At 44.0% G+C, this 12069-nt stretch overlaps 3 protein-coding genes across 3 annotated transcripts; all 3 read right to left on the minus strand.

Annotated features, from left to right (window-relative positions):
- Window positions 1-1973: 1973 nt before the first annotated feature.
- On the minus strand, window positions 1974-2345 carry LOC124670852 (uncharacterized protein Os04g0629400-like). Its single transcript, XM_047207323.1, has one exon. It carries the CDS (start codon window positions 2343-2345, stop codon window positions 1974-1976), a length of 372 nt encoding a protein of 123 aa, XP_047063279.1.
- Window positions 2346-4122: 1777 nt separating this feature from the next.
- Window positions 4123-5504, minus strand: LOC124676218 (thioredoxin-like protein CXXS1). Its single transcript, XM_047212291.1, has 3 exons — window positions 5128-5504; window positions 4771-4893; window positions 4123-4485 (listed from the first exon to the last, which is right to left on the minus strand). The coding sequence occupies exons 1-3, from the start codon at window positions 5239-5241 to the stop codon at window positions 4315-4317; spliced, it is 408 nt and encodes a 135-aa protein (XP_047068247.1). The 5' UTR covers window positions 5242-5504; the 3' UTR covers window positions 4123-4314.
- A 685-nt stretch (window positions 5505-6189) lies between these two features.
- Window positions 6190-11441, minus strand: LOC124676820 (kinesin-like protein KIN-14H). The gene is made up of 17 exons (XM_047212847.1): window positions 11391-11441; window positions 11031-11255; window positions 10785-10929; window positions 10324-10433; window positions 10117-10236; window positions 9835-10038; window positions 9518-9727; window positions 9366-9440; window positions 9131-9277; window positions 8884-9025; window positions 8675-8784; window positions 7860-8018; window positions 7562-7764; window positions 7401-7482; window positions 7098-7202; window positions 6907-7011; window positions 6190-6757 (listed from the first exon to the last, which is right to left on the minus strand). The coding sequence occupies exons 1-17, from the start codon at window positions 11424-11426 to the stop codon at window positions 6578-6580; spliced, it is 2358 nt and encodes a 785-aa protein (XP_047068803.1). The 5' UTR covers window positions 11427-11441; the 3' UTR covers window positions 6190-6577.
- Between the last annotated feature and the right edge of the window lie 628 nt (window positions 11442-12069).

Genomic DNA, 12069 nt, shown 5'->3' on the forward strand with positions numbered 1-12069 from the left:
TGGGTGCGCGCGCACCCGTTTACGAAAAGTTCAAAAAATGTTATTTAAAAATTTTCAAAAAAATGTGAAGTAAATTTTTGCATGTACATATTATGTTGATACTTACTCGTGTAAGTTTTCACGAAAAAATACCATTGCGTGTGGTCTGCATAAAAATGACAAAATGTCCAAATGAGAATAGTGAACAGGAATTTGTACTATTCACAGGAATAGGAATTTGCATTTTGTCATTTTTATGTAGGTCACATACAATGATATTTTTTCGTGAAAATACACACGAGTAAGTATCAACATAGTATATAAATGCAAAATTTTACTTCACATTTTTTTGAAACTTTTAAATAGCATTATTTTGAACTTTACGTAAATGGGTGCGCGCGTACCCAGGTTCCATTCACCATTTCCGTACAACTCGACTCTTATAAGCAAAAAATGCGAAAAAAGTTCACACATGTACGTGTTTGTTTGTGTCCCTTGGTTGTGGGCATTTGTTTACGGAGAGAACACGAATATTACGACCTATATTAAAAAAACGCAGTGCAATTCCTTTTGCTTGTTTAGAACAATAAACTTCTCTTTTTAATCGGGAAACATGCATTTTATTTTTTCATAAAAATCAAACAAACAAAGAAGACATTAACACAAACAAATATGATAGAAATCAGTGGACAGAGATTTGGTGCACATGGGCACCAGTGATCTCGTTTTAAATAAAAAATCAAAAATCATATTTTTGAGTTTCAAAAAATTCTGGAAAAAATTCCGCACATAGTCAATGATGTATCCCACAAACCTGCAAAAAATAAATTTCAAATACTTAATATTTTGAGCTACACAAAAATGACAAAATTGTAGATCTGAGTACTCATTTTCAAATCTTCAAAATATATCAGATTTTGTCATTTTTATCTAGCTCAAAATAAAAAGAATTTCGGATTGGGATTTTGCATGATTGTGGAATGTATCAATGACAGTCTTCAGAATTATTTTCATGAATTTATAACTTGTAAAAATATTTTTAAAATTTTCTTAATATAGCGAGAGCACTGGAGCTCGGGAGCTAAAAACACTTTTCGGAAATCAGATTCTTATAATTTCAATATTTACTTATTACGATTTTACCGTTCACCCTAGGAGCATTTGCTCTTTAGAAGCAAAAAATCGTTGCACCTCCTTACCCTTTTTGCACAAACACACCGAATGTTGTCAAGTGTTCACCTAATAACATGTCGGTAAAACCACATTTATCAAATTCAAGATTTTTTAAAACCAAATATTTTCTCCCTTATAATACAATAAAACACTAATTATACATCACGTCGTCAATGCTATCTTATTTGTCAGTGAATGGCCATCGATATGATCAACATGTAGCCCATGCATTTCACCCTGCTAATATTAATTAGCAACATTGTCAAGTGGAACTCGGGGTGCGAGTTCCCTAGTGAAATAATCCATTAATTTTTATTTAGTTCGCGTTTTGGGTTTAGTCAAAATCAATCTTCGCAAAATTTCACCGAGACTATAAGAAGAAATATTAATATCTACAATACCAGAAACATATAATATGAAAATATATATTTTATCACAATTCTAATACTATAGATTTTATATTATAAATGTTAATACTTTCGTAAATATTTTATTAAAGTTATAAAACTTGATTTTGACTAAATCCTGAACACGAAGTAATTGTCAAACAAAATAAAAGCCTCTACCGACACATGTACTAAGATAAGCAGCCGGTTTTGCGAGCTTGTACAATAGTACTCATAGGCCGAGCGAAACCAGGGGAGTAACACGTAACCACTATTGAGAGTTCACAATCTAAAAAAAAAAACTATTGAAAGTTCACAGCAAGGGAGTACAACAAGAATTCACCGAATATACATCTGAAACGAGTCAAAATCAGGAGAAATTCTAAACTTCCGGAGTAAAAAACACGGACCAAAATTGACCAGCCATCGGCTCTCTCAAGGACGCGAGGAGGGGCCGGGGCCGGGGCCGACGGAGAACGGGCTGGGCGGCCCGAAGACCGGCACGGTCGCAGTCGCCGGCGGCACGGCGGTGGAGGAGGCGACGAACCCGGGGAAGACGGCGACGGCCGGCTCCGTCAGCGGGTTCGACGGCGGCGCGGTGGTGGTGGTGGTCGTGGCCGGGAGGAGCGGCTCGCCGTAGATTGGCTGCTGCTGGCTGCAGCGTGGCCACTGGCACGCCGGCTCGGCCTTCCGGGCTCCCCAGAGCGTTCGGCGGGCGAGGCCGAAGCCGAGGACGAGGCCTGCGATGAGCAGCGCCGTGACGATGCAGAGGAAGATCTTGGTGGCTTTGCCCACGTAGCAACACATCGGGATTGGAAAGTCTGCTCTTATTGGTGTGCACTATCGTCTTCCTCTCCGGCTACCACTCTCTCTCACGAACAAGCAGAAATGGCGCACGCGTAGAGGAGAATGAGGTCCAGTCCAGAGGAGGAAGCACTTGGCCCGGCCTCCTCGCTTTGTTTTGGGTGCTGGTGTGGTGTTGCTTGTCGGTTTGAGCACTCGTGCATGGCTTCACGTGCGCACAGCGGGAGAGAAAGATTTGCAATCTCAAGGCAGTGTACTTCAGTGTAAGTTTATGTCAGTCAGTTACTGATTTACTGGCTACAGTGTATACTTGTATGCACAACTGAAAGTGTATCTCCGGATGTGCCCGTCCATGTGCTCTGTAGTCTGTACTCTACTCTGCAGGTATGTATGTTACCTTGCCATTGACGTAGATTGCTAGAACATGAGATTGCTCAACCAAAAAAATACTACTCTACAAGGAAGTGTACGGAGTCTGAGGTCAATGCAAGTTATGCCGAATACACTGTGCAGCAGGACATAATGCTGATTTACTGTTAGTGATGACCTGATGAGACTTGCTCTGCCGACACAGCTAGAGTTCTGGGATTTCTGCTTCAAAAGGTGTACATAGGGGACACAATGCACAACAGCTGACAGAAGAAAGTTTTTTCCAATAATGATTCACCTTTTCTATCTCCTCTGCATTCTTTTGAAGCTTTTGTTTGTTTTCTTTATGGAAGGCGAAATATTAATTTGGGGAAAGGGAATCAGAGATGAATCCAACAGGTGGCACCTCAGTGGCTGTGTCACATGCTGCGTTGGGCCAAGTGGCCAACAAACAGCTTGCAGTTTTGTTCGTTCCATCCAAGGTGGTTAGACTAGTTATAGTGGGAAGTAACATAGAGTAGTAACATGCACATGTTACTGCTCTATGTTACTACCTTCATAGTGGTTAGTAACATCAGAGTAGTATCATATATGTCTTCATTAATTAGCTTATAGACTCATTGTATCTTGGGAAGTGTGATGTTACAGTAACTAGCTATGTTACTCCATTCTCCTCTCTCCTCATTAACTCACTGCCACATAAGCAAATTTGCTGAGTTGGACATTTAGTTACTAGTGAAGTTACTCCCACTATGAGTAGTCTTAGGTACGTTGGGAATCCTTTTGATTCAGATGCACTTGTACTAACACCGAGATTGACAATATGATACTACCCAGTTACTGACATAATCTCTGAAACTTAGTAGTATGACCAATTATTTTATATGGGGATTTGTACTTTTTCCAGTGCTTTAGTGCAGAGATCATAACATTTTTCTGAAGTTCACCCGCAGAGGGAGCTTGGGAAAACATGTAAACCAAGAAAGAAAAAGAAAATGCGAAGCAAAACACCTGTCAGACAAAACGGTATTAACAGCCAAGTGTGCTTACGCCAATCCATCTTTTAAACCCCAGAACAAAAACAGAAGCAGCGTGTAAAATTTCAGAAAGTAAGTCAAAGTTGCAGGACCCTACAATCCTACCCAAGACACAGGCTGGGAATCCTTTTGATTCAGATGCACTTGTAGTAACACCGAGATTGGTTGATATGATACTACCTAGCAGCACCACCCAGCTACTGACATAATCTAGGAAAGTTTAGGATAATGACTAAATTATCTTGGGGATTTTTACTTTCACAGTCTGATGACAGCATTTCTTAAGTCCATCGTCAGAGAGGCGGCATGGGTAAAAAGTAAAGAAAAGGAAAGCACCTGCTAGAATGTCAGACACAACAATATTAACAGCCAAGTGAACTCACACTGAACACAAGTATGCATATAACAATTCAGAAAGTAAGTCAAAGTCGCAGGACCAAACAATCCTACCCGAGACACAAGTTCTCCTCCTCTCTAACACCGATCAGGATCAGATTCAGAGTCACACCGGAAGCAAGCAAAACAGCACCCAGAGAAGCAGTTTCAGACAAGGCAAACACCTATTATTATTGGATGACTATGTCAGGAAGAGTGGTGACGGCAGAGTCGTCGGCGGATGACTCCACCATCTTGGCAAGCTCGTCCGGGTTGGCGCCGACGATCTTCTTCAGAACCTCCTTGTTCTTGATGAGGAAGAAGGTGGGCATGGCCTTCACCCCCAGCTTGGAAGACACGCCCTGCACACCATCATTCGCAGCTTAGCTTAACTGGGACATCTTCAGTACAGCTAACTGGCAAACTATTGTGGATTATTACGTTTTGTTTGTGTGAGAAATGAGTCACATCAGTTTACGGTTTAAACATTATCTTCGGGGACAAGGTTGAAACATCACATCAATTTATGCTTTGGTTTACTAGCCCCTCTCTGTTTCTCTCTGGAAAAAAGATGGGGACTGTTCCGAAGTGCATAAACAAGAAGCCATGGGACGAGAAGAAGACTCAGGTAATGAATGAATGATAACCTGGACATCATCGACATCGACGAAGAGGAAGAGTTTGTCGGGGTGGGTCTGCGCGAGCTCCTCGAACTTGTAGTTCATGGAGAGGGACGTGACGCACCACGACGCCCCGAAGTGAGCAACCACCTGCACAGCATAGATGTGGATAATATAATACAAGTAACATCAACTCTTCAATGCAGAAAAAAATAGGCATTTCAGATGCAGTAAACAGTAATCATCAGTCCTTACAATATATTTGTCATCAATTGCAAATTTGCAATGAACAGGAAAAAATAGAGATTTGGACAGAGTATCAACAAGAAATTAGACCAATATAAGGGAAAGATTGGAGGAAGGGGGAGGGATGAGCCCACGCACAGTGCGGCCTTCGTTGCTGGCCTGGGTGGTGAAGAGCTCCCACGCCTCGTCCTTGTCCACCTTGACGACCCTGGATTTGCCCACCTCCTGCGGCTGCTGGATCTCCACATCCATCTCGAGAACAGAACCTTTCTCTCCTTGTTCTTGTTCTTGGTCTCCGCCGCCGCCTCCTCAAGGCTCTTTCCACAGCAAGAAGTAGAAGAAGAAAGAAGGAAATCACAGGCTGTCTGGCGAGAAAAGGCAATGAAGAATTGGCAATCCACTACGTGCGCCTGGCGTGCTCGCACGAGATACGCCGAGAAGGAACGCAGGATTATATTCTGCAGGCCGTGGGTGGGTCCGGACTCCGGTCCTGCCTCTGATTCTGGCTGGTTCTGATATTTTCGCAGAATCGGGACCGTGGTAGCTGATGCAGCTCATCAAGGGGCATTATATGGGTTTATGTCGACCACCCCAAAGATATCACTTACCCAACGACGATTTTTTTTTGTATGTAAAGATAAAAACAGACCCTGTGACGTACGGAACGTGGCATGTCGACACGGATGCGTGTGTGTCTCCTTCGTCAAGAAAAGAAAAAGGAATGGCTATGAGGTGAGAGCTCGCTTTAAAATTGCAGCATCGGTTGAGGTGGTCAAATGGCTGGAGAGAACGGGTCGGCTGGGAGACCCTCGTCACGGTGCACTCGCACGTAACGCTCTGCTTCTGTAATCCAGCAGCAACGTATGCTAGCTCGCCGCTGGATCTGAGCAAACAGCTTGAGACTTCACACAGTTTTTTGTCAGCACACTGTAAGTTCTACTTCTAATGCGGGTGTTCGTCTTTCTGGCTTATTCTAACCTGACATCTATCTTCGTCACTCTGAGAGTATAACGTTGACTGATAGACATGGGTTTTCTTTTCCCATTTTCTAATGCATGATTTCACTTAAACTGTCCCATGTGTATGCTGTTCAGTGGAAGGATCTTCATATCAGGAACGACAATCTAACAGAAACAAGTGCAGAGTTACAGGCACACCTTGATACTTGTACATTCAGGATCAACATTCCACCGCAGAACATGAAAACGCAGCACCATATATTGTATGAAAAGGTTACCCAGCCGGTCACCGCAGGATCATCAATTCATTCATGATACCCTGGAGCTCTCTGCCCGGCAAAAGATACACTACTAATTCAGAAGAGTTGCTGCACGCAGTCAATCAAGAAAGAATACAGCCCCAGTTAACATTACCAAAAATCTCAAATCAGCTACAAGGGAAAACGAGGCAGGGATCAGGCTCTCCTCTCCTGCTCTCACTGCCACGGCGCATGCTCTGGCGCTCTCCCTACTGTACATGTTACAAGAGGCCAGCCGCGGCGCGTCGCCAGCTCGTGGCCAAGTGAGCCAACAAGCCGACTCATTATGCATCACATTAGGTATCACGTTATGATGACCATCAACACACTTCACCCGTAGCTCAGCCTGGAGTCCGAGGATCGGGCCTGCGTTTGCCGTCTTGCGACCCCGATCTCACAGGCGTTCACCCTCGAGGCGAACCTCAGGGAGCAGACCGTCTCATTGACTGAGGAAGCCTCCGGCGCGATGTTGACGAACATGAGCGTCTTCGAGTCCCCACCAAGGCAGGGCTGCAAATGTAAACTCGCGTGTAAGAATCTGTTTAACGTGCATGTACAATGAAGATTGCCAGTTTATACAGTGGTCAAATCTGTTTAACGTGCATGTACAATGAAGATTGCCAGTTTATACAGTGGTCAAATCTGTAGAGTGCATTTACCTGCAAGAGGTATGTAAGTTTCGAGTTCCTGAAGGGCACATGGTCATCGTTTTTCGCGATCGCAAAGATAACATCGCTGAGAGCTGACAGGCTCTTATTGATTGCCTAAAACATCAGCAAATAGGACGGTTAAAATCCATGGCATGGTCCAATCCCAAGAATATAGTCAAACCTTTCATGCTGAAACCCACCTGTGTTTCCTTCAATCGATCACCTGTTGAGCCGCTTTTAGCAAGACGCTCACTCCCGGCCAAATCAATCAAATTAAGCACGCCTTGTACTTGTTGGCCAGTGCTCTGCAAATAACATATACTCTCAGTTCCCAATATCCATTTTCACTTAATATGTAGAAATTTTGAAAAAACTAGTGATTCTTGGTAAATATGACAAGCATAGATTTTACAATACACTACAAGTCTGTAGCTATTGGCCTGACAAGTTTGCATTGTTTCACACCATTCTTCTTGCACTCAAATATGAGAAAAAAGACCTACCTCATTTGACCCAAATATCTTTAGAGTGAAAACAAAATGACTCCGAGAAGATTGCTCATTCATTTGGGTCCTACCGACAGATCTGTTCAGAAGTGGTGCACCAAATCAGATTCAATAGATATTGTACAGCAGAAGCCTTATATACTCTCAATATGGATTACCTGCTATGAGAGGCTTTCTCTAGGAGAGACGTCACATCAGCAGTACTGAAAACATCAGCAGTTGTAAGATCGGAGACTGTTGTGTTTCCCTGAGCATCATGCTTGATGGTGTATTGTTTACCGGCAGACATCTCAACACTGTTGGAGCGCCCTGGTGCTAACAAGTCACGGATTGTCTCATTATATATTTCCAACATTGATGCCTGTGTATAAGATACAATATTATTAAAGATCTTAGTAACAATATGAATAATACATGATTTCAGAATCTAGAATGTAATGCCACGCTTGAACTGACCTGCATACAATACTTCCATCCTTGAGACTCCAGAGATTGGCTAGTCTTGAAAATTTGCTCCAAAGATCGAGGTATAATGCCCTTCTGATCACGCCCTGGCTTACCCATCATCGTATATGTTTTACCAGATCCTGTTTGGCCATATGCAAATATGCATACCTGCACCACGACAAGGTAAATTTAGCATAACAAGTAGTATTATTATTACATAACTGAACGAACTAACAAATGCAGACACATGCATAAAGAAACTCTTGAAGTCTGCAAATAACCTGAAAACTATAGGATGATAGTGATAAACGAGTGATTAGATTGTTGAAAATTAGATAGTGATTTTTCAGCATACCCCAGAAGCACAAGAATCAGCACTTGTAAGAGGATATGCATATTACATTGTAGTTTCTATGGTATCTTGTGGTTTAGTGAAAGTACAGTAAAAAAATTATATGTGACAACTGTGGATAGACAATATGTGCAAATTAGTACAATAGTTTCACCTATTGCTTTGAATACGTTGTTAGATAGATGATGAGACCTCTCCAGCAGCGGATTTATACACACTAGATAACACCCCGTTTAATTCGGTCCCCTTGGGACTCGAACCCGGTGGGCTGGCTGCGCACTCGCAAGCCTTACCACTGAGCTAGCACTCAGTTCTCATTGCTTTGAAAGAACAACGGTACCAGTGGAATTTTCCCAATACTAAAATATTACGATTCTAAACATAAGCTACTGCCCAATTACTATAACAATATGAATGGCACTTCCAACCAGACAAAGCGACTACAATTAAGTTTGTGACGAGAAGTTGTTACCTTGTATCCATCAAGTGCACTTTGAACAAGCTGCGACATTTCCACAAACACTTCATCTTGTGAAGCACTATGACTGAAAACCTTGTCATACGAAAAAGCACATTTTTGACCTATAAAATGCAAAACCAGAAGACATAATGTCTTATTGTTAGATTTATGGGAGAAATTATTTAATATAACCAGCAGAAAGCATGAATAGGCATATTCACCTTGATTAATTAACTCAATACCACGCCCAGCATTTTCCACGGATGATGGATAAGAAATCAGGGCTTCTTCCTGACTCTTAGAATCACCATCAGAGAGAAGGGGTCGAACCCTACAAAATACCCTAATATTCCCTTTTAGTTCCTGCAAATAAGAGCCCAATTAATACCAAGATAGAAATATGCATAGCATTTTAATCTTTGTTTATGACTTGGCTACAACAGATTAAGTCCAACAGATAAGTATTACCAATATGGTATTGTGCAACTTCTTTCGTAGCTTGTCAGCTTCAATGATTTGAAACTCTGCATATGCCAAACGCTCTTCCAGATCTTTAATTGTCCCTTTCTGTTCTTCATATCCTGTCATCGCCTCGATTGCAGTCACATCAGCATGCTGCATAAGTAAATTTTGATATCAAACTTCACTGGATGTTACAATATATTGAAAAAAGAAGTGCTACTACATAATATGCTTTTCAAACCTTGAGCTTCTCAGTGGCATCTGCAAGGTGGTTCTGCAATGTTTCAATTTGTTCTTGTTGTGAGCTGCATGTTTCCTGAAAACAAGCATAATGATAAGCCAAGCGGGCAAGCAGTCACATGAAAATTTACCAAATGAATTGACAGCACAAACCTCAAAGGCTGACACTTTTGAAGTTAAAACCGCGCAGTCTTTTGAAGACGTTCTAGCCTGTTCGCTGTACATAGCTAGCTCAGCTGTCAAGGTATTCACTTGAGCAACAGACTGATCGCGGTCATCTCTAACTTGTTGTAAGTCGGTTCTGAGGCACTCTACTTCTTTTCTAAGTTCTTCTTTCACTCTAATTGCTTCTTTCTGGGAAGTCTGATAGAGTAAAAATAGATTGTGAAATACATCAATACATGAAAGAAAAGAGTTAACTGAAAATACTAAAGCATACGATTTTTAGTTCAGCCACAAACGGAACTTACCATGGAAGAATCCAACTGGTTCTTGATTGAGTTGTTGAGATCTTTCAAATTAGTCATGGCTTCCATCATGGCACTCTTTTCCCTTTGCAACTTTGAAATGGTTTCGCCATTCTTTGATGTATCAGCTTGAAGATTGCTGTTGTATAGCTGCAAGCTGGCATTGTACTCCTGAAGCCTTTTATTCGTGTCTTGGACCATTTTCAGCTAGATCACAAAATTTACAATTAGCAAAAGGGTCTATGATCTAAAATCATGTAACAACATCATAAGTTGGATCACTACCTGCTCACTAAACCGCTTTGCCTCATGAGTGACCCTTTCAAGGTCAACCATGAGTACGTCCCGTGAAGCCTCCGCTGACTCCCTTTCCTGCCTTTCCTTCTCGTAAGACTCTACGGCAACCTGCCAGTTTGAGTATCGAGAAATCATTGAAGTCGCACCTCAAGTCTGTATCCATTAAACATGTAATAAGATGGTGAGAGTTCTGACCAGCCTGTCAGCCTTCTCCTTGTTGAAGCTTTCCTCCAGTGAATTACACCGTGTTGTCATCTCTAAGTTTGCAGCAATCAGCTCTTGAAAGGCTTCACGGAGCTGAGCCTCTGCAAAGACAATCAAACGAAGATTAAATCGTGAGAACAGGGCATAGTTTTGCATTTGTGGATGGCGTTATTCACAGTGTAACAGCACAGAAGATAAATTCACGACCAAACAATGCACTAGAAATGCGTCGGATTTATTTGCAGTATGATCAAACAGAAACAAAAGGAGGAGACAGAAGCATTAGAATAACACAGTACCAAACTCTGTGTAACTGTCAGTAGTTCAACATCAGCAGATTATGAATTGATGGGCAAATAGTACGATATGTGCAATAAATGGCTTATTTCAAACTCATCACGGGATCAAACTAATACAACGAGAGGCACCAGGAGAATTGGAGAGTGTATTACCAAACTCTGTGTGCCGGGTATTCTCTACATCGATCTGCCCCTGCAGCTTCTCCAGCTCGGCCAGGTATCCGTCCTCCAGGTCGACGTACCAGCGGATGCAGGCCCTGAGGCGCTTGATGTACTCGCTCATCTGCTCGGTCCTCCCCTGCGCGCGCACAAATCCGACCGATTCAAGAAAACCCCACCGGAAATTCGTGACTGGAAAAAGATTATACTGTAACAGAGAGAAAGCCGAGAAGAAGGCACCTTGTAGTCGTTCTTTGACTTGCCCTTCATCTTCTCGGCCAGCAGGCGCTCCACGTCGTCCCTCCCGCTGAACTCGACCGCGGGCGCGGCCGCCCCTGCCTCGGAGCCGCCCTCGGACGGCGCCGGCGAGCCGTTGACCCCGCCGTTGTTGATCGCCGAGAGCACATTCCGGCGCGGCGGCGCCTTGAGCCCCATCCCGCGCCGCGCGCTGCCCAGGTTCTCCTTCTGCGACACCGCCACGCGCTAGAGATTAGGAACCGGCGGTCGGCGGAGGAAAGAAATCCGGCGAGCCAAGAAACTCGAAAAGAAAGAAAAGAAAGAATTTGACGGCGGAGAACACAACCAAGATTGGATACTCACCGGGTAGGGGCTTCGCGGCGTGAGGGAGGACGCCATGGGCGGGCGAGCGGCGGATTAGAATCGGGATTAGGGGTTAATACTAGTGGTGCGTCAGTGGTGAGTGGTGGCGGTGGGTGGGAAGGGGGAAAGGGAGCTTTCTCTGGGGATGGATGGAGTGGACTCGAAGGCAATGGAATCTTTTGTGCGTGGCTTTGAAGCGCCGACAGAGCTGGATCGAGGGGGAGCTCCCGGAACGACCCGCGAGCTGGAATGAGGTCGCCGGCCGAACTTATCTCCGGTGCGCTCGGATCTGAGGAGCGAGAAGCCCGAGATGGCCGGACAGGGGAGGAAGGGGACGGACGGAGCGGCGCTGCCTCTTTCGAAATATTTTGAACACCTCCCAACGGGGTCCGGCCCAGGGGTACCGCTGGGGACCGGGTAAAGTGGCCGTATTTACGTGCCGTGCCACCGGCGGCCGGCCGGTGCCTGGTGCCTGGTGCCGCGCCGGCCGCGCGTGGGGAGTGGGCAAATGGCGCTACGGGATTGTGCGAGGGTAGTTTGGGGATTGCGCGAGGGTTTCGGGTGAACGGTCAACTTCCGTGTCGTGGGCTTGCCGATGGGCCTACTCGTACACCGTGGGCCGTGACAAAACATGCCGCGATGCGTTGCCACGTTGCTCTCTCCTCTTCTTCTTCTTCAT

Source organism: Lolium rigidum, chromosome 7, assembly GCF_022539505.1.
Source record: "Lolium rigidum isolate FL_2022 chromosome 7, APGP_CSIRO_Lrig_0.1, whole genome shotgun sequence".
NCBI classification, from domain to species: domain Eukaryota; kingdom Viridiplantae; phylum Streptophyta; class Magnoliopsida; order Poales; family Poaceae; genus Lolium; species Lolium rigidum.